Source organism: Stegodyphus dumicola, chromosome 1 (genome assembly GCF_044657685.1).
Source record: "Stegodyphus dumicola isolate Sdum_Otavi_A_Nest chromosome 1, ASM4465768v1".
NCBI lineage: Eukaryota > Metazoa > Arthropoda > Arachnida > Araneae > Eresidae > Stegodyphus > Stegodyphus dumicola.
Window position 1 is genome coordinate 216710290 of NC_140768.1, and position 22138 is coordinate 216732427.

The window sequence follows — 22138 nt, forward strand, 5'->3', positions numbered from 1 at the left end:
TGAATTTGGGAAGCGTATAACATTTGTATTTTTCTTTTTTAAGTAAAGCAGGGCTTGCAATATGAAGGTTTCTCTTTACCTGAGGATAATCTGGTTAAACTTTTAATTTGGTGAGAGTAATAGCTCTGTTATTTTCTACTGAAATTGGGATATTGTATTCTAGCAGTCAATTTATTTTTGCACTTTTACACGAGTCATTTATTTCTGTAAATGATCTTGACTTGCCAAGTGCTATAGAAATGTGTCGAATGATCCCTGAGGGCTTTAATGTTAAGTTCTTGGCTACATATTTTGCATACATTAATTATTCCAAAAAGTAGGGGGTATAAATAATTGAAAAAATTGAACTATTAATATTGCAAAATTAATGTAGATAGTGTAGAAAATTATACAAGAGTATAAATCTATCAAAAGTGTTAAGCTGTCTGATATGAGAAAAGGGCAAATCTAAAACAATATGAAGCACAAAATTGCAAATCAACTTGAAACAAAAATAAATAATACAAAATGAAATAGCAAAAAGTTGCTAATCTCTGGTCTATAATGGAGCAGCCACGAGCTAGCCAGCTTTGTTGACAAATCTCTCTTGTGCTTGACAAAGATTAGAGAACCAACTTTTTGTTATTTGTTTTGTATTATGTATTTCTGTTTCATTATCAATTGTTTTTTTATTTATACTTTTTTCATATGTATATGTAATAATTAAGAGAAGATGTGATATTAGCAATCATGTCTACTGGAACAGTTATTTTATTTCTTGACAAAGCAGTGCTTTTAACTGATAAATTGGTCAAATAAGTAGGCCCAATTTCAAAGAGTAATTTTACTACTTTTTATGTTTTTAAAATATATTTGAAGAAAAGATTAGTGTGAGAGAAAATGTGACGTCTATAGTTATTTTAATTGGTAAATAATGAGTTGTAGTTTTCAGATTTAAAATTACTGGCTGAAGTGTTACAAAAATGACTGTCATTAGAGCTATGAGAAAATCGTATCGCATGGATTAATTTTGAAATGACAGTTAAGAGTGATACTATCTTTAGGAGAAAGACGAAGTAATCATAAAACAAAATTAAGTGACTATTACAAACTAAAGGTAGAATTTAGAATTTTAATTTATAAATCTCCTGTTCAAAGAGGAAAGGGCTTAGAGGTACTTGCTGATAACCCCTGAAAGTTGGCCCCACCTCTGAATGCTAGTAATTCAAACCCAGGTGAATGGGCTGGGTACATGTTTGGTTCTTGTGGTTTTTCCCATGTGTAATGTGAATAAAAGGCAGTTTGCATGAGAAAGTCCTCTAGAAAGGCATCCCTTCCCTTAGACAGAGAGCCCTCATGGCTTTATTGTACAGTGCAACCTTGAGATCCAAGTTTAATTCTTTACAGCATTGAGCTTGTATAGTGAATTTCTTGTATCTAGAAACAAATTTCCCCATTCAAAATAAGGCAAATCTAGTTAATCCATTCTGCATTTCCAAAAATCTCATCTTCTGTCGATGTACCTAGTGTTTTTCAGTGAAGGCCTAGGTGCAGATTCTTAGCCTTAGTGCAAATGATAGCTTCCAACACCAAATCGCCTTTTAACTGATTCTCGTTATCCACACCAATATCTTCTAGGAGTTTTGGATGGTGCTTGGGAATTTGCTTGGAGATTTATAGAAAACATGATGATTTTGCTCATCTTGAAGATGTTTTCATAGCCTATTTTACACTGCCAAAATTTATGGTTATTTTAATTAGCGACAAACTGAGAGAGTATTTCCAATCACATTCAGAAAACAAGAACACAATTTTTTCAGAAAGGTTATTTTTACTTTTCCTGAAATTATATATATGTATATATTGTAATTCTGTATTTTAAAAGTGTAGACGATAATAAATTTTTATCTAGGACATAATCTTTTTTCAGTTAATAATAATATAGACATTCGAGAAGACTCGATTTCATATATGCATAGCAAGAATTAAGTTTATTTAAAAATATAACGGAGGAATGCCTTACGAACAATATTGTGAACACAATAAGGAATGCTGTTCATTATTATGTGAAATTCATACTACTGTAGAAAAAAATACAAAATTATAAAATAGTTTTATATAATACTTTTTTAGTATTACAACTACTACAAGAGTCATACTTTTATAAATTATTTTTAGCCCAGGAGGGCTATTTTGTTTTAGCATTTCACTATAAACAGCGCTTCACTTTTCAAATTGTCACTAAATAGTATGTATAACATATATGTGTGAACAAGGATTTTCTTCCATGGTATATCTATAATTTACACTTAAAACTAAGTGAAATAAGACCAGACGTAAACAAATTAATTTCTCTTAAACAGGCCCCAATTTCTTACTAAATTTTAGAATTAAAATATTGTAACTTAAATTTAATTGAAATAATCAAAAGTTTTTTTATCTAATACAGTACTGGTAAGATGGCATTTCGAAGTTATAAAATTAAAAATATGAAACCGTAATTTATGAAATAAAGAGCAATTATGATCTAAAGGGTATCAAAATTTACAAAAAAAAAAGGCTTAATATTTATTTGTTTACTTTATTAATTTCTTTCAATGTAAGCGGTTTAAGTTACTTCGTTTTTATGTGCTAATACTTTCTCTTTAATTCTATAAACAGACATAATTTCTTGTTCAGTTACAAAGTTTCGCTGTTCATGTCCTGTAATTGCTGTGCCGAGAATACCGACTAACTTGCCAATCGAAATTTTCTTCGTGCCTTTATCCATTTTTTGCAGCAATTCCACTTTTTGTTTGATGGACATCGAAACATGCTTTCGCTTTGTAAATCCTTTGGCAGCTCCGGAATCGGAGACTTTTTTTGACATAATCGAAAGTTCAAGCTTACTTTTTATAAAATTGCTGTAACAGTTTGCAAAAAATAATAACCCGACTCCAATTAGAAGATTAAGGAACAACGCAATCTGCAACATTAACTGAATTAGATAATTTTAGCCTAGCTTATACCATTCATTATACATAAAACGCACATGCGTAAAGGCATGCACAGAAAGTTTAGCTTTGAGGTCCGGATTATAGATCGTTTCGGATTATGGACGTCCGGATTAAAGACTTTGTACTGTATTTTTATGTGTGCATATTGAATTCAAATAGCCAATAGGTTGTGCAAATGGCAAAATATTTTTTAGCCCTGTGGGCTATTACAGGGTTTGTAGCGGTGTTTATAAGTCCTTATATTTGAAAATAAAATATAAAAACCTTTACTTTTTCTTTAAAGCCCTTATTTTTTTAGTGCTTTTTTTCTTTTTTAATGAACGCACTATTTTTCCCTGTACCAATGCTGAGACTAAATAAATAACTTTTCTTTGTAATATGGAATGTCAGATGGTGAATCATACTCCCGGAAATAGCTTTTTCCCCTTTCTCTGCATTAACATAACCTTTGGTATGCAGGAAGAGTACAGACAAGTGTTCGTCGTTCTATTGGTCAAAGAATTGCGAAAGTGGTAGAAAATTCCAGTACATTCGGCATTCTTTTCCTCCCACCCAAATACTACACACGTTTGAATTTCTATCAAGATCTAAAAAATTTGCATTCTCGTTCTGCTTGGTCAGTTCATATTCGTGTTTATTATGATCGTTATGCTTATATTATGAGCATAGGTATAAATGTTTATACAGGGTTCGTAGTCATCCTTATAAGTGCTTATAAGTCCTTATATTTGAAAATAAAATATAAAGGCCCTTATAGGTGCTTTTTCTTTAAAGCCCTTATTTTTTTGTTTTTTGCTTTTAGTGCTTTTTTTAATGAACGCGCATTTTTCCTCCCGTACCAAAGCCGAAACTAAATAAACAACATTTCTTCCTTATGTGCAACATCTGATGGTGAATCATACTCCCGGAAATAGCTTTTCCCCCTTTCTCTGCATTAACGTAACCTATGGTGTGTGCGAGAGTATAGACAGTTGCACATCGTTCTTTTGGTCAACGAATTGCGAAAACCGTAGAAAATTCCGGTACATTCGGTATTCTTTTTCGCCCACCCAAATACTACACATGTTTGAATTTCTATCAAGATTTTAATAATTTGCATTCTCGTTTCACGTGGTCAGTTCATATTCGTGTTTATTATGATCGTTATGTTTATATTATGAGCATATGTATGAATATTTATAATATAGTTGCAGTAGTTGCTGAAGTGTAGATAAACTTCCAAAAGTGGGTGTATTTTTACACAGATTAGCTTTCTAAGGGATAATATTCGGAATGGCTTAAATAAAAGGAAAGTAATCGAATAGTCAGAACAATTTTTTCCCCCCTATATATTATACAGTACGGAGGTTGGGAGGTTCTACCCTCTCTCCGCAAAATCTCTAATTTTGAAGCAGCGGACTTTTTTTTTTTTTTTTTTTTTTTTTGTCTTTTGTCACTGTTTAATCTGGATTCAATGGAACTAAAAGTTTTATGGTCTACCCAACCCAAGCGAAGAATGATTCTATTCTGGAAATTTAACGCAGTCTGTTCAAAATTAGAATCAAAAACACCCCAGATTAGTAAGTCTCTTTCTTTTCCTTTATTTAGTTCTTTATTCTCCGAATACCGGCAGCTGTTGATTCCGATTGCATAATATCACATATGAAAGAATTACTCTGAACGTATTGTGCAATAATGTTTGCGATATTTTGCAGAGATAATTAATTTTGATGTTCAGTCTGAGATTTATTTATGAACACTTAAAAGAGTTTTACTGTGCTTTCTAAGCAGAATATTTCTCAGTTCCGTTGGTCTATTTTTATATGATGCACATATTGAAATGTCAAAATCATTTATTTAGCCGAGAAATCTAAAGAACGGCTACAATCTCCCCCCTCCCTCCTCTTTTTCCAGTTACGCTCGACTATACAGAATATTCTTCAATTTCCGAGTATGCGGGTTAGTTAAGCTTTTACTGTTTAAACATGATAGCATGACATTTCCCTTCTCCTGATTTCAGAAATGTTCCTCTTTTTTACTTAAATTACTTTGCTTGGAATATATGTTAAGGGAAAACTGTTAAGCTATGAAAATTTAGAAAATGTTCAGAATTTTGATTTAAATTATTTAAATATTAATACAAGTGGAAAAATAAATTGTATTTATTATTAGGTGCCAAGCGAATACAATTAATATGGCTTATTATTATTTATTTTCTATATTTTGAACTGAAATTTCATCATTAAATCTTGTAATATAGTTCAATTCTGCATAGTTTTTTTTTCTCTCATTGTAAACTAATTCTGTAAATTGAACTGCCATTTAAAATTTTTAAAAAAAAGTTGTTTTCCATGGTTGAGGTAATTCTTATTCTCTTAACAAATATTGCATTGCTCATATTTTAAATTGCAAGTCTAATTTTTCTTTTAAGGTTATGTAGTTGTGTATAATGTAATTAGACAAGTGCTTATTTTTTTAACTAAAATGTGGCTATGAACCTCGTTATAATAACATAGTTGTAGTAACTGCTGAAGTATAGTAAACTTCCAAGAATGGTTGTGTTTTAACACAGATTATCTTTCTAAGGAATGATATTCAGAATGGCTTAAATAAAGGGAAAGTAATGGAATAGTTTTTTGCCAATACATTATACAGTAAAAGGTTGGGAGGTCTTAACAAAATCTTAATATTGAAACTGTTACAGTTTGCTGCAAAACAAGCAACGGACCTCTTTTTGTGTGTGTGTGTGTGTGTGTAACTTTCCAATCTGGGCAACGGACCTCTTTTTTTGTGTGTGTGTGTGTGTGTGTGTGTAATTTTCCAATCTGGATTGAATAGGACTAAAAGTTCTGCGGTCTACCAGCCCAAGCGAAAAATAATTCTATTCCGGAAATTTAACGCCGTCTGTTGAAAATTAGAATGAAAATCACCGCAGTTATTTAGTTCTTTATTTTCGCAATACCGGCAGCTGTTGATTCCGATTGCGTAATATCACGTAATACGACGCACATATTGCACAATAACATTTGCGATATTTTGCAGAGGTAATTAATTTTGATGTTCAGTCCGATATTTGTTTATGAACATTTAAAAGAGTTTTACTGCGTTTGCTAAGCAGAATATTTTTTAGTTCCGTTGGTTTATTTTGATATGATGCACATATCAAAACGTCAAAAGCATTTATTTAGTGGGAAAATCTAAAGAGCGGCTACAGTCTACCCCCTCCGCTTCTCTTTTTCAAGTTACGCTCGACTGTCCGAATATTCATCAGTTTCCAAGTATGCGGGTTAGTTAAGCTTTTACTGTTAAAGGATAACTGCATGTAGCAAATTTCTGTCTTCTGATTTCAGAAATGTTCCTCTTTTTTATTTAAATTACTTTCCTTGCAATGAGGAAAAACTGATATACAATGAAAATTTAGAAAATGTTCAGAATTTAGATTTAAATTCTTTAAATATCAATATGAGTGGAAAAATAAATTTTATTTATTATTAGGTTCCAAGCGAATACAATAAATATGCCTTATTATTTATTTTCTCTCTTTTGAACTGAAATTTCATCATTAAATCTTGTAATATAGTTTAGTTCTGCGTAGTTTTTTTCTTCTCTCATTGTAAACTAGTTCTGTAAATTGAACTGTTATTTGAAATTTAAAAAAAAAAAAAAAAGTAATTATTATCCATGGTTGAGGTAATGCTTATTCTCTCTTAATATATACTGCATTTCTCATATTTTAAATTACAAGTCTTATTTTTAAGGTTATGCAGTTGTGTATGATGTAATTAGACAGGTGCTTATTTTTTTAACTAAAATGTGGCTATGAACCCTGTATTAGTTTCAAAACAGCATTTTGCATTGATTCACTTTTCAAACTGTAGCCGCCAAATATTATCGCTATGTATTTAAAGAAATTAAATAATGAAGAAATTGCATAAATGTATGTATCTCACATTATGATAGAACAGTGGTACCTATAACCATCAAATTTAGAATATGTTTTATTCATAATTCATATTTTGTAAAGCATTGAGTTTTTTATTAAGAAACTCAACGATTTCAAAGCAAGCAATGGCAACATTGTATGAAAAAAAAAACCTTTCATCTCCAGCGTGCTGGATTATCGGAAATTCTAAAGCTATGCTCCTTTTTAATTATATAGAATTATCATGAAAAACAATATAAATTTGAGCATTTTAGACTAATCTCCAAAAGATGAAGTGAAAAATAAAGTGTGGTTAATGTACTATATTGAAATAAAAGCTATTTTTTCATCAACTATGCAATGACAGAGAAGTATGAACATGGAAAGAAAGGTAGTCTTTGTTTTTGGCATTGATAGTTACAATCCCCAATCAGTGTATTTATAGCCTTCAGTAGGAGCTAAGAAAATGCATATCTGAGAGTTAATATGTAAGCACAGATTATGAGTCATAAGTATTTTGTAACAATCTTTTCTACTGAAACTGGGATATTGTATTCTAGCAGTCAATTTATTTTTGCACTTCTACACGAGTCATTTATTTCTGTAAATGATCTTGACTTGCCAAGTGCTATAGAAATGTGTGGAATGATCCCTGAGGACTTAAATGTTAAGTTCTTGGCTACATATTCTACACACATTAATCATTCCAAAAAGTGGGGTATAACAAGGGTACATAAAAAACTAAGTTGCACTGACTCACCACAAAAGCGCGCTGTGTGTCGTAATCTTGGGCAATGGGGGAGGAAATACTCATTAACTGCTCAGGCATCCAATGGTAAGGTTTCCCATCTTGTTATGTGTGGATAGTGGGCTAAAATCAATTGTACATTAGCTTGATGTTCTGTCCAAATTGGAGGTGTGTGCAACAGTCAGATTCCTATGGTCCAATTGGATGAATTGCATGGACATTCATCGTGAAATCACTGCTGTATGTGGTGAGTGCACAATTTCTTGGTAAGTGGTGCTGAGAATTTAAAGCTGGACACATGGATATCATTGATGAATATCGCGAAGGGAGGCCCGCAACATCCAGTAACTTTGCAAATGGTAACCGTGTGGAAGCGATCATTAGGCTGCTATCACATACGATATTTGTCATCGAAACATAACGTTAGAAGGAATAATTCTAAGAAATGAGCTTCCATGAAATCAGGTTATCATCTTCACTTGGTAAACAGGCTGTAAGCTAAACAAGAATCAGTTATTGCTCAGATTAGCGAAAGTGACGTTTCATTTCATGTGGTGATTGCTTTTCCATATTGTATTTTGTGTCACTCACACTCTTTTCGTTTAAACTTTATTGATATTTATGGAAAACATTAGAAAGGTAATGGCTATTATGTAAATCGCTTTTATCTCGACTCTGGCGACTCTAAAAGCTAAAGAGAAAAAACATGCAAAGAGAAGTCCTACTCTTTATAATGATCTGTTGTATATATTTGATTTTATTATTATAAATAGTTATTTTTGTATCTTTATATTTACTTAATAACTTTTATGTACATGATATAATGCCATTTACTAATATTTGTTTTGTGATGAGTCAAAAATTTTTATTTTATCCCCAAAATGTTAAATATTTCTACTTGCTCAATTTTTTGTTTAAATTCCCAAATATAGTTACAGAAGCAAAGGTTATGTCTAAGTGGATGAATTTTAATGACTAGCCTAATGCACAAAATGCACTTCAATTATTTTTCAACTGTGTATTCCATATCCATGATAATGCGCAAAGAATTGATGGCTACAGTTGCTGACAATTACATAATCGTTATATGAATTAGAAGTAACTTCAAATAAACTTTTTGGCAATGTTCATTTTTGCATTCATACATACCCACACATACGTATACGGTGGTACCTTGGTACCTCGATATACGAGTGTTTTGAGATACGAGCCACCAAGCGAGCGTTATTTTGCTTTGAGATGAGAGTAAAATTTGAGATACTAGGAATCGCACACTACACCTCTGCACACGACCGCAACATGGTGTCGTGTGCAGCGTCTAACAGTTTCAAGTTGTGCACCAAGCACATTTTTCGGCGCTGCTTTAAGGTGACGGAGAACACAAACCTTATTCTTCGAGAGTTCTGGAAGGACCACTTTCACATTGTGATATGCCAAAAAATTATTGATCAGGCCTGTCTGGGTGTTACAACGAGGACCTTAACATCAGCATGGAAGAAGCTGTGGCCTGAGGCTGTAGCTGAAAGGGCTTTCGAAGGATTGGAACCCGAAGTGTCAGTGGTAGAGGAGATTGTTTCTCTGGGAAAATCCATGGTCTGGAGGTGGATGAGAGAGATGTGAACGAACTTGTCGAGGTACAGTGTCAGGAGCTGACAACCGAGGAGTTACACGATCTACATTCGCAGCAGCATACGGTGGTTCAACGAAAAATTAAGAGAGCCAGAGATGGAGGAGGTTATCCCTACAAGAAATATAAAGGAGGTCTTGGGAATGTCGGAGAAAGTTGTAGAGTTCGTGGATAAAAAAAATCACCCCGAAAAAGTTGCAACTGGTCGTGCATCAGAGTTGTTCAACGAAACTTGCCTAAAAGAAACAAACCTCCTTGGACAGTTATTTTAAATGAGCAAAGCATGACAAAAATTAAGTGCTTTCGTAAGCACTTCACTTTTTCTTTTATGTTTTTATAAAATATGTATTTGTTATTTATAAATGTTTCTTCTTGTAAATAGATTTTTCTTGTTCAAAAACATTTAACCAAAAACAACTGAGGTGGTGTTTTGGGAGCTGGAATGGATTAATATCATTTCAATTAATTTCAATGGGGAAAATTGCTTTGAGATACGAGCAGTTTGACATGTGAGCAAGATTACGGAACGAATTAAATTCGTATGTCGAGATAACACTATATACACATTTAATAAGTCGTATTTTCCTGCACATAGCGAGAGATGCGATGATTATTGATGTACGTTTATTAGTATTAATGTAATGAATAAGATTTTTATTAATGAATGTATATAGAAATGTTTTTCATCATTGATAATAATAAATTCATAAATTTCCAGTGATTCAATATGTAGCATTTATAATAATATAGGTCGTAATGTGTTTATAATCTAAAGCATTTCATTAATAACATGAAGATAATAGCATACAAATTTAATGTGTATGCTTGTTAAATAATCTATGTTTTAATAAATATCTATAATTGCTGATTATGCAATTTCAGTTTAAAAGTAATTAGCGGAAAAGTAAAGTCGTGCATATACAAACATTCTTTTCACGCTATCAGCTCGAAGTCCGATTGGTGAACTTTTAGTGACGAATAATTTGTAAACAAATGATCAAAGAAATACCATGTCATAAAATATTGCCTACTTTTTTCCACAATTATAAATTTAATGAATATATAAACATTTATAAAAATGACTTAGGCAGTTATACTACAACAAAACAGCAATATATATATATATGTCTTTTTCTGTATTTCTTCAATTAAACTAGCATCTATCTCCACCGTCCATGATTTCACAACGAGAGCCATCACTATATTGAAAATTACCTGTGATCCTTCAGATGCAGAACTTTCGTCTGATTGGTTGAACGTACACGGAAAACACGCCTTCAGGCAGAACATTTTCGGCAAGGTTTCAAAATGTTGCGCCTAGCTAGACGAAACATTCCATATAAACCAGTGCTACTAAAATCTCAGCAATGTCCCGCCTAGCTGCACGCATCAATAGAAGTGATAAGAGTTTTAGAGGGAATCGACGCAGGAAATTTCAGGAATGCTGAACATTTCATTTGGCAGTGTGTTCTCCATTGTTCACGAGGACCTTAGATTTCATAAACTGTGTCAAAGATGGGTCCCACGTCTTCTAACCGATGATAGCAAGGGACAAGTTTTTGAATCCTCACTGACATTTTTGCAACTGTATTCTGCAGATGGTGACGAGTTTCTAAGGCAAATCGTTACAGGGGATGAAACAGATGCACATTTCAATGAAAAAAGGCCAAGGTCCAACCTTCAGCTAGTCTTTTTTTTTTTTGACATGGAAGGTTTGGTGTACATGGAACTTATGCCGAAAGGAACGACAATCAGTTGCTCGGCTATGTATTGTGAAACGTTGAACTGATTGCATAAAGCAATTAAAGAGAAGCGACAGGGAAAATTTAGTGACGTTGTCATTTTGTTGCATGATAACGCAACACCTCACATGGACCACTAAATGTGAGACTTGCTGCAGCAATTCAAGTGAGAGGTATGGCAGCATCCTCCATACAGTCCCAATTTAGGACCATGTGACCTTCATGTTTTCGGTAAGCTTAAAAGGATCTCAGTGGACATCGATTCTGAAATGATGAGGTGAAAGCAGCTGCCTCAGTGTGATTACATAGCGCTGGAAGAGATTTTTATGCATCTGGAATCCAAAGTGACCTTTCGGAGAAATGTTTGAGTCTTGGGAACTATGTGGAAAAGTGAACTTCCATTGTATGCTGTCATAGCCGTGTAGCTTCTGTACCGACAATTTAATAAGTGGTCATAATTTGGAGGTGTAACTTACTTTTTGATCTGCCCTCCTATATATACACTACTTGATATTGAAAATGCAACACCAAGGAGAAGTGGTCAGAAATGTATGCAGATTTTAGAGTAGACGCACGTCACTGAGTTATGCGAATGATGTGAAATGCGCAGCTTTCTGATGCACGTGAAATAAGATATAAAGGAAGGAATGTGCAGAATGGGCAATATTCGTATCATTATTTCTGCCAGACAAATTATCAAAGAAAGTTGGTCTTTGTCCCGGAGGATACATGTAATAGGAGAGAATGCCAGGTCGGCATCACCAAAAGCACTTCCAGCAGATAGACGATTTTATGATGGGTATGGTGATCGGACTGAGAAGGGTAGGTTAGCCCTTACATCAAATCACAGCTGATACCCACATGGATGCGAGCAAGGTGCATTGGCTATGGCGAACATAGTTGGAACAAGGAAATGTGGGAAGAAGGAGGGGTGCAGGTGCAGCCAGAGTGACGTCAGCATGCCTGTCGGCAAGCTGTGGCAATCGCACAAGTCACTTGTACCACAATTCTGCAGCATGTGCAAGATACCCTGGATATTCCTGTGTCGACCAGAACCATTTTCTCGTCGAATGGTTGAACGTGGCCTGCACTCACGGCGTCCGTTAAGAAGACTGCCATTGACCCCACAGCATAGACGCCAATGTTTAGAATGGTTCCGGACTGGAGCGATGTGGATGACAAAATGGCAAAACGTCGTGTTCTTAAATGAGTCACGCTTCTGTTTATCCAGTGACAGTTGCCGCATCCGTGTGTGGTGTCGACGTGGAGACAGATCTAATCAGGCAGTAACTGTGGAACACCCCACCGTGCGACAACGTGGCATTAATGGTTTAGGGCACTGTTGCCTACGATTCCATGTCACCTCTAGTTCGTATTCAGGCCACTAAGACGGCCCAACGATACTTGGATAATGTACTATGGCCGATGGCAATTACCTACCTTCAGAGGATGCCTAATGCAATTTTTCAGCAGGATAACGCCCGACCACACAGTGCTCACATCTGCTGACATGCTCTGCAAGGTATACAGATGCTACCCTGGCCACCATACTCTCCTGACCTGTCACCAATCGAACATGTGTGGGATGTGATTTGACGCCGTTTGCAGACTGCCCTTCCTCGTTCAGAAGACGAACTGTTGCAAATAGTTGAAAGGGAATGGAGAGTCATCCCTCAGGACACCATCCACACTCTTGTTGACTCTATGCCTGGACGTGTTTCTTCCTGCATCGCTGCCCGAAGTGGTCCTACATCCTACTGAGCCAACGTTGTCCGCGCTCTGTATTCTATCATTTTGAAATAAAGATCACTTATTGCTGCGTGCTGTCTCTTTTTTCCAAATTTCATCACTTTCTGACCACTCCTTGGTGTTGCATTTTCAATGTCGAGCAATGTATGTAGAGATATATAAGTAATTGAAAAGAATTAAACTATTAATATTACAGAAAACATTGCAAAATGAATATGAATAATGTAGAAAATTATAAGAGAGTATTAAAATCTATCAAAAGTAATAAGTTGTCTAATAATATGAGAAAAGGGCAAATCTGAAACAATATCAAGGACAAAATTGTAAGTCAGCTTTGAAATACAGTCAAAAGTCTTTAATCCGGACCCCAAAGCTACATTTACGCATGCGCGTTTAATGTATAACGGACGGTATAAGCTCAGCTAAAATTACCTATTTTAGTTAATGTTGCAGATTGCGTTGTTCCTTATTTTTCGAATTGGATCCGGCTTATTATTTTTTGCATACTGTTAGAGCAATTTTATAAAAGTAAGCTTGAACTTTCTATTATGTCAAAAAGAATTTCCGATTCTGGAGCTGCCAAAGGATCTACAAAGCGAAAGCATGTTCCGATGTCCATCAAACAAAAAGTAGAACTGCTGCAAAAAATGGATAAAGGCATGTCCTTTGTTTCTCTAACCATTCCAAAATCTGTTTATCAATTTCACGCTGCTCTGCGGAGGGGACATCGCGGCATGCAATGAACTGGAAGTTGATCTGTTGGCACTTTCTTCAAGGCAGATGTTTTTATTCTCGGTGTACTCCGTCTTTGGTATGATTTAAATCAAATTCCTCATCATTATAAATATCAAATACACATCAAATAGTTTTCTGGTTGCAATTCTCTAATTTCGACTATGCGTAATGTTTGCTTTACGCAGGCGCGCGTTGAAAGAAATGTTTAATAAAGTAAACAAATAAATATTGAGCTTTTTTTTAAAATTTGATATCCTTTAGATCATAATTGCTCTTTATTTCATAAGTTACGGTTTCATATTTTTAATTTTATAATTTCTGCATGCCATCTTACCAGATTTAAACTGATGATTTATAATCCGGAATCGCCGAAGTCCCGGCAAGTCCGGATTAAAGACTTTTGACTGTAGAAGTAAATAATACAAAAAGACATTGCAAAAAATTTCCTGATCTGTCTTCTGTACAAAGGAGTAGCCAAGAAACAGCTGGCTCTGTTGACAAATCGCTTGGCTGCTATTTGAGAAAGAATCAACTTTTTGTTATTTAATTGTTTCACATTATATATTTCTGTTTCTGAATACCAGATAGTCGGGCTTTTACTGTACTTGTGATCATGACCATTATGACCAGATCATGATCAGTTCTTTTATGTCTGGACTTTGAAGTCTGATATAGGGTCGTAGTAATCCACATACTGATTCAAGCAACAGATTATAAGCTCATTGGCAGGGTCAAGATGTGATAAAGGTAGGGGGGACCCACACTAGTTTTTATGAGGAAAAGACAGATGGACACATTAAACGTGCATTAAAATAAAATCAGAAAATTCATCGTGTGGTCAAATATCTTTTGTCAAGGCAGAAAGGAAACTTGTATCAATGGTCAGTTTTTATCGATATCATTGAAGTACCTCCATTTCCTAGAATTTTTCTTCATAATTTACACCAATTCTTTATAGAATATGTTTTGATTTAGAAAGAATAAAAAATACTTATTTCCAGAGATTATTCGGTATAAAAATCTTAAATTCTTTTTATAAAAGTAATAATGCAAAAGCTTTTGTTTTTGTAAATTTTTCTGTGGTGTTTGGTATTTTTTAGAGAGGAATGCTAAAATTCTTCAACTCTTCAGATGAAAATTAGTGAATTTTAACAAAACTAAATCATTCATATCTAAAGACAGCCTCCTTTTTTACTGTCATTTAATGTAGATAATATAGCAGTGCCATCAATATGCAATTGCATAATTATTGTTCTATTGCTACAATACCATTATGCAAAAGAATTGATTTTGACCCCCCCCCCCCGATAAATTATGGTGAAAGCTAAAGGCCAGTTTACATCTGTCAAAGCTGCTCGTAGCGAGCCGCTCGTCCGGGCGTTTTGAACCGAGTGAACAGACCTGTACTCTGATAGATTGTTAACACCAATCAGAGTGGACTGACAACTCGCCTCCGTTTGTTTACGAAATGGATACGGACGTCGCAGCTGCAGGAAAGAATATGCATTGAACATACATAGATGTTCTTAGGCTGTGGTGCTTGAAGTCTGCGAAGCAGTTTCAAACGAATTAATTTCTGCTCTTGGGAGGAAAAAAAAAAAGAAGAAAAAGAAAAAATGGGTACGTGATTGGGTAGCTTGCCGCAATGAATTAGGAGTATCAAAAGAACTATTAAATTAATTTCGGACGAGAATGTCCAAAGTTACAAAAACGTTATTGCATATCAGATACAAGAATTTAAAAGAAACTCAGTTTGAGAGAAGTTATTTAGTCAACTGTGGTTACTGAAAGTCAAAGTTTTTCTACTATATACAACTGTTTATTTACACCTAATTAATTATTTACAAAATAATGTAAAAGTAATAATGTGTTTTATTATTTATTAATAGAAAGAATATATTTATTCATCCAGAATCCACAGAATCAGTAGCTCTCTGAGCATGAATTAATTATGCAGAGTTCTGACTGGAACTGTGTTATTTCTAGAGAAGAATGCAAAATTAACACATGGAATATTTATTCAAAGCTACCATTAACACGACAGAAGTAAACTGTATATCTACCTAATTATTCAGAAAATCTTAAATAAATAAGAAGTAGCAAAAAACTTGGGAGCATTACATATATTACCACAGGTAAAAGAATATATACATTATGACATAGTTCCAAGAGGAAGATATTTATCGCAAATTGTTACTTTTGGATCCTACTGAAATTGTGTTTCTGGACAACGCACAAAGTGATATCAACAAAATTAATAATGGGTAAATATAGTGATTATACTTTAGTTTTAAAATGCTAAAACGGATAGTTTAAGAAGATTATAATTCATCTAGCATAATTTGTATAAACCTTAATACACCTTCAGTACTTGCACTCACACGTGCTGAACATGAACTGGAAGTTTCACATCCAAGCTGAATTGTAACGAATTATAGCTCAGAATGTTTTTATACAAAGCAAGAAATTTAAATATCCCCAATAAAAGAGATCTACATATCTTTTTCATAATTTTTTTTTTATTTTTATAGTTTATCATATATTTACTGCATCCTCATGTAGGGATGCTTGTAGAAAAATGAATATAAGCTCACATAATTATAGAAGTAAAACACTTCATAAGATGCATATGCATTAAAAAATGCCATGGTTTGGCTATCGCTTAATCTCTGATTATAGAACTCACTGTCACGACGTCCCAGCGAACGCTGCTCGGAGTAACTGCCCGGAGAGATTTTTCAACAGGTTCAAAGTAGAAACGGAAGCGCTGACTCATCTCCCCTACGTTCGTACTCCGTCGAAGTGAGCGTTTACATTGTCAAAGTAATCGTAAGGAGAGACTCGCTCCGAGCCGCTCTGACAGGTGTAAACTGACCTTAAGTAAAGTGTTTGGGCTCCTATTATAGTATTTCAAAAAATTATCTTTTTACAAGTCTTTTTTTTTTTATCAAAATGACTCGAAAAGATAATTGATATGTTCTATGTTAGTGAAGTCTAATGTACTGCAGTGTATAATAAATGTTTTTTTTCCCCCATTTAGATTTATGATAAGACACCAACAAAGGTAAAGAACTTTGGTATATGGTTAAGATACAATTCACGTACAGGTACTCATAATATGTACAGAGAATATAGAGATATGACTGTGGCATCTGCTGTAACACAGTGCTGTAAGTATTTTTAGACAATCTTGACTATCTGAATCTTGCAGAAGAAATAGTTTGGCTACAAACTGTTTTAAAATCAACTGATAAATGTAAAGGTAGCTCACATCTTGTCTGATATGCTAATTTAAAGTAATTATTTGATGCGCTTTGAATTTGAACTAGTGTTTCAAATGTAAATTTATTAATACCTTATTATAATTTATCTTTGATAATTTTTATACTTTTAAATTTTGAATTTATTTTGTCTTAAAATACAGGTTGATTTTAATATTTAATTGCCTTTTTAAGTAGATAACGAAGTATATTAGAAATAATTTCATAAGCTTAATCTGGGGTAATAAAGTTTAAGATGCTAAATAAATAAAGTAAAAAAGTGTTAATGTAATAGTTCTGTATATGTGCGTTTTGGTTTTGTGAATCTTTGTTAAGCTTTTAATTTTTAAAATATGCAATAAATTTCAATTTTTTAATAGATTTTTTCCCCATTTAAATGAATTTCGTTGCAAATTGAAGTATACTATTTCTGTCTACGGGGCATGGAGTAAACATATCTTTCAAAGGAGTATACTTTATAAAATTAATTTTTTGAGGTTTCCTGAATTCAGGCATACACTATTCAGTGGTGCTGATTATCTCTACATATAATAAAACAGAGTCTGTCTGTGTGTGTCTTTCATTCGTGTTGCGCATAAGCTAATAGACCCACGGCTACGAAATTTGGTACATATGTGCACCTAGAAAAGAGCCAGTGCACCTCGAAGCAATTTTTTTTTTTGAAATTCGAATTTTTTTTATTATTTTATGTTTTGTGACTAAATCGCGTCATTTTGAGACATAATGGGCTATAGAAAAGCGAGATTTACTCTACGTACTTCATTTTCACATCGTCATGAAACGTAGGCACTTGGCTATTTTGCGAACTTAAAATAAATTTCGTGTTTCAATAAATCGATTAAATACGAATTTATTTATTAAAGGGAGCTTAGCACCTTTTCAGCGGGACTTTTTCTAAAAAAATTTATGTTTAAAAATGTACAGTTTATTTTTCTTTGATTTTTGGACACGTTAAACAGGGTTCGTAGCGGTCGTTATAAGTTCTTATATTTGAAAATAAAATATAAAGGCCCTTATAGGTGCTTACTTTTTCTTTAAAGCCCTTATTTTTTGCTTTTAGTGCTTTTTTTTTTTTTTTAATAAACGGGCTATTTTTCCCCATACCAAAGCCGAAACTAAATAAACAGCTTTTCTTCCTAATATGGAATGTCAGATGGTGAGTCGTACTCCCGGAAATAGCTTTTCCCCCTTTCTCTGCATTAACATAACCTTTGGTGTGCACGAAGAGTACAGACAGGTGCCTGTCGTTCTATTGGTCAAAGAATTGCGAAAGCAGTAGAAAATTCCGCTACATTCGGCATTCTTTTCCTCCCACACAAATATTACACACGTTTGAATTTCTATCAAAATTTTAATAATTTGCATTCTCGTTCCGCATGGTCAGTTCATATTCGTGTTTATTATGATCGTTATGCTTATATTATGAGCATATGTATGAATGTTTATAATAACATAGTTGCAGTAACTGCTGAAGTACAGTAAATTTCCAAAAATGGTTGTGTTTCAACACAGATTAGCTTTCTAAGGAATAATATTCGGAATGGCTTAAATAAAGAGAAAGTAATTAGTAGTCAAAATAGTTTCATTTTTTTTGGCCAATACATTATACAGTACGAAGGTTGGGAGGTCTCCCCTTTCTCCGCAAAATCTTGAATATTGAAACTGTTACAGTTCACTGCAAAACAAGCAACGGACCTTTTTTTCGGGGGGGGGTCACTTTCCTGCGGTCTACCAACCCAAGCGGAGAATTGTTCTATTCCGGAAATTTAACGCCATCTGTTGAAATTTAGAATGAAAAACACTCCAGTTATTTAGTTCTTTTTTCTCTCAATACTGGCAGTTGTTGATTCTGATTGCGTAATATCACGTAGGGAAGAATTATGGCGCACGTATTGCGCAATAACATTGCGATATTTTGCAGAGATAATTAATTTTGATGTTCAGTCCGAGATTTGTTTATGAGCACTTAAAAGAGTTTTACTGTGCTTGCTAATCGGAATATTTTTAGTTTGGTTGGTTTATTTTTATATGATGCACATATTGAAATGTCAAAAGCATTTATTTAGCAGAAAAATCTAAAGAGTGACTACAGTCCCCCCCCCCTCCGCTCCTTCAAGTTACGCTCGACTGTCCAAATGGGAATATTCGCTAATTTCCAAGTATGCGGATTAGTTAAGCTTTTATTGTTAAAGATGACTGCATGAAGCAAATTTCTGTCTTCTGATTTCAGAAATGTTCCTTTTTTACTTAAGTTACTTTGCTTGCAATATCTGTTAAGAGAACACTGATATACAGTGATAATTTAGAAAATGTTCAGAATTTAGATTTAAATTATTTAAATATCAATATGAGTGGAAAAATAAATTGTATTTATTTTTAGGTTCAAAGTGAATACAATAAATATATCTTATTATTATTTATTTTCTCTATTTTGAACTGAAATTTCATCATTAAATCTTGTAATATAGTTTAGTTCTTCATAGTTTTTTTTTTTTCTCTCTCTCATTGTAAACTAGTTCTGTAAATTGAACTATTATTTAAAATTTTAAAAAAAAAGTAATTATTTTCCATGGTTGAGGTAATGCTTATTCTCTCTTAATAAGTACTTCATTTCTCATATGTTAAATTACAAGTCTAATTTTTAAGGTTATGCAGTTGTGTATGATGTAATTAGGCAGGTGCTTATTTTTTTTTCTTAAAATGTGCTTGAAAAGTGCTTATAGGTGCTTATTTTTTTAACTAAAATGTGGCTATAAACAACCCCGTTAAACTTTCAGCCTTGCGACTGCTTTTACAAAAAGAATTTTGGAAAAATGATAATACTTTGTATTTTTTAAAAGAATTTTTAATGAAGCTTCCGAGTACACTTTTCACATCTCACGTCTTTAAAAATGTGATTTTGGCAACAATTTTCCTTTCTTATTGTTGTTGATAGATTTTTAATGAAATCGCAGTATTTTGAATAGTTTCATTCTTTTAGAAATATGGGTTTGGCGCAACAATTTTTCATCGTATTTCTTACGTCACTGTTTTTAATACATTGGCATGTTTCATTTTATTATTATTATTATTATTATTATTATTATTGTCTTTTTTTGGGGGGGTAGACAGTTGTGAGGATTTTGCCGATTTTTCGTTACATATACAGTCAAAAGTCTTTAATCCGGACTTCGCCGATTCCGGATTAGGTGCTACTTTGGTAGACGGCTGCACGGATTTTGGTGATTTTGTTTTGCCTGGCGATACGACTTGATAAATAAAATGAACGTCACCTTACTTACAAAGTCATTGGTTTTATTAATATGTATAAATTTAATCTAATATTTTAAACATTTATGGCTGTTAAGTATTAAAATACAATTTAATTTTGCATTTATTTTAAAAATGATTTTATTATGAATGATTATTTAAATAATTTTAATTCTATGTGTGATGTAATCAGCTCCCTGATTGGTTACTGAATATTTGTGCATTACCGCATTTTATTATTCATCTCTTCGAATTCCTCAGATTTCAAATGGAATGGATATGTCCGTTTCGAAGATGAATGTTGTTATTGGTAATTACCAAGAATTAGTGGTATCGGAATAAAAAAGTTGACCTTTGAGACCTTATTTTGGCCAACCTGGCTTTTCTAATCAAAGATTTATTTATAAATTATTAATAGCGTCAGAGGAAATTTATTTTAAATTTTTGGAGAAAACCTCACTAATTGCTTCTTCAATGGAGTGAGAGATATGTGGATCACAGGTGAAAATCATTAGAATACCCCCCCCCCTTTTTTTTTTTTTTTTTTTTTTTTTTGTGGTACTTATCAATATACAACAGGTAAAATACTTTAAAAAATGTAAGTAATAATTTTCTTTCACTTTATAATTGTATACTTCAACTTTTATTAAAAAATTAATACAATTTTCTCAAAAATTCCTGAGATATTTATTGCATATGTATGTTTTAATGTTAAATAATTCCTATAAAACGTATTTAAGTAATATTTTAATTCTTTTAAACATTGGTATGTTTTTAATTCGATATTCAATTTAAGTAATATTTTAATCCAATTAAATGTTGGCACAATGTTTTTATAGCGGTGTTTTTATTCTATATATGAAAGTAATAATTTAACCTAACTTTAGCATTTTATACTCTTAGTTAATTTATTTATTTACATTTTCCAGCCATCTTAAAAAACATTTTCAACAAAAAATAATCCATTATTTTTAACGATGTTTATTTTTTTAAAGTTTCAAATACTTTACTATATGCGTAAAATACGTAAAAACAGCATTTTTCAAGATGGCTGATGACTGTAAAAACCGCGCCAATGTAAATCGCCAAAAATCTGTGCAACCTTCTACCAAAGTAGCCCCTAATTTTTTCCTCTTGAAAATATAACATAAAATATCATTAATTATACTTTGCTTTTCAGAATTTTTTGTATTTTATGTTATTTATTGCTCATTCGCTGTTTTTAAGATATTGAAAAGTTTTGAGTGATTTTTTTTTAGGAAACAAAGTTCTTAATCTCCTTTATACCATTTAAGTTCTTAAGATTTTGCAAAGGGAAGTTGGTTAATTTATTTATTAGGATAATTAATATTTGTATTAAGGGATATTGCTTATTTCATTGAAATTTTGTTATGTGTAATAACTTTTTTTATTAAATTTTTCTGCAGATTAAAATTCTATGCAGTTTTTTAATTTAACGTTTGGTGTTCCCTTCAGCCATTTTTCCGGTACATCAGCGAAGCTGCTAGTAATATAATAAAATTCTGATTCATGGAATAATGGAACTCAGTTTAATGTTGTGTATGAATAATCATGGCTGACTTCAGAAGATGCAATCTTTCTTGCATGTGGTATTCTTACTAAATTAAAGTTTATTGTTTGCTGTTCATGAAAACAACAAAAGATCTGAGCATCTTACCACACTTGCAGCACTCGGAGCTTTGCGGGGATCTTCTGCTCAAGGAGCCATACATCATTCGAATGCAAATTTTGGGTCGAATGTCTGATTATTCAGCAAGGTTTTCGTTTCTTTGTCAACACTCAAAGTCGGTAGTTGGTGCATGTCTCAGTTACCAAGAGAGCTGTCTCATATTTATGTCTCCCATAATACACATGCCTAAAGTTATATTTCGTATGATTTTATCATTTGAACATTTTAAATCTGATAATTATTTTTGTTCCCATGTGTGTATTAATGTATTTTGCACTTCTAGTTTTGCAGACAGCACTTTTTATATTGCTGCCTAATTTGATTGTGCATAAAACAATGAAATCTGTCGCCTTCAAGTAGATATGTTCTGTTTGAAGTGAAACCAGTTTCCTACAATCACCTGTTTAAAATATGATGATTATATAAATTTTAAGAAAATGA

General features: G+C 32.9%; 1 protein-coding gene across 1 annotated transcript in view; it reads left to right on the plus strand.

The window, feature by feature from the left end:
• The window catches only part of RpL18A (ribosomal protein L18A), a 37808-nt gene that overhangs the window by 13809 nt on the left and 1861 nt on the right, over nt 1-22138 (plus strand). The window contains exon 3 of the mRNA XM_035362963.2: nt 16518-16647. Within this exon, the coding sequence (XP_035218854.1) occupies nt 16518-16647 (130 nt within the window). The remainder of the gene's footprint in view (nt 1-16517; nt 16648-22138) is intronic.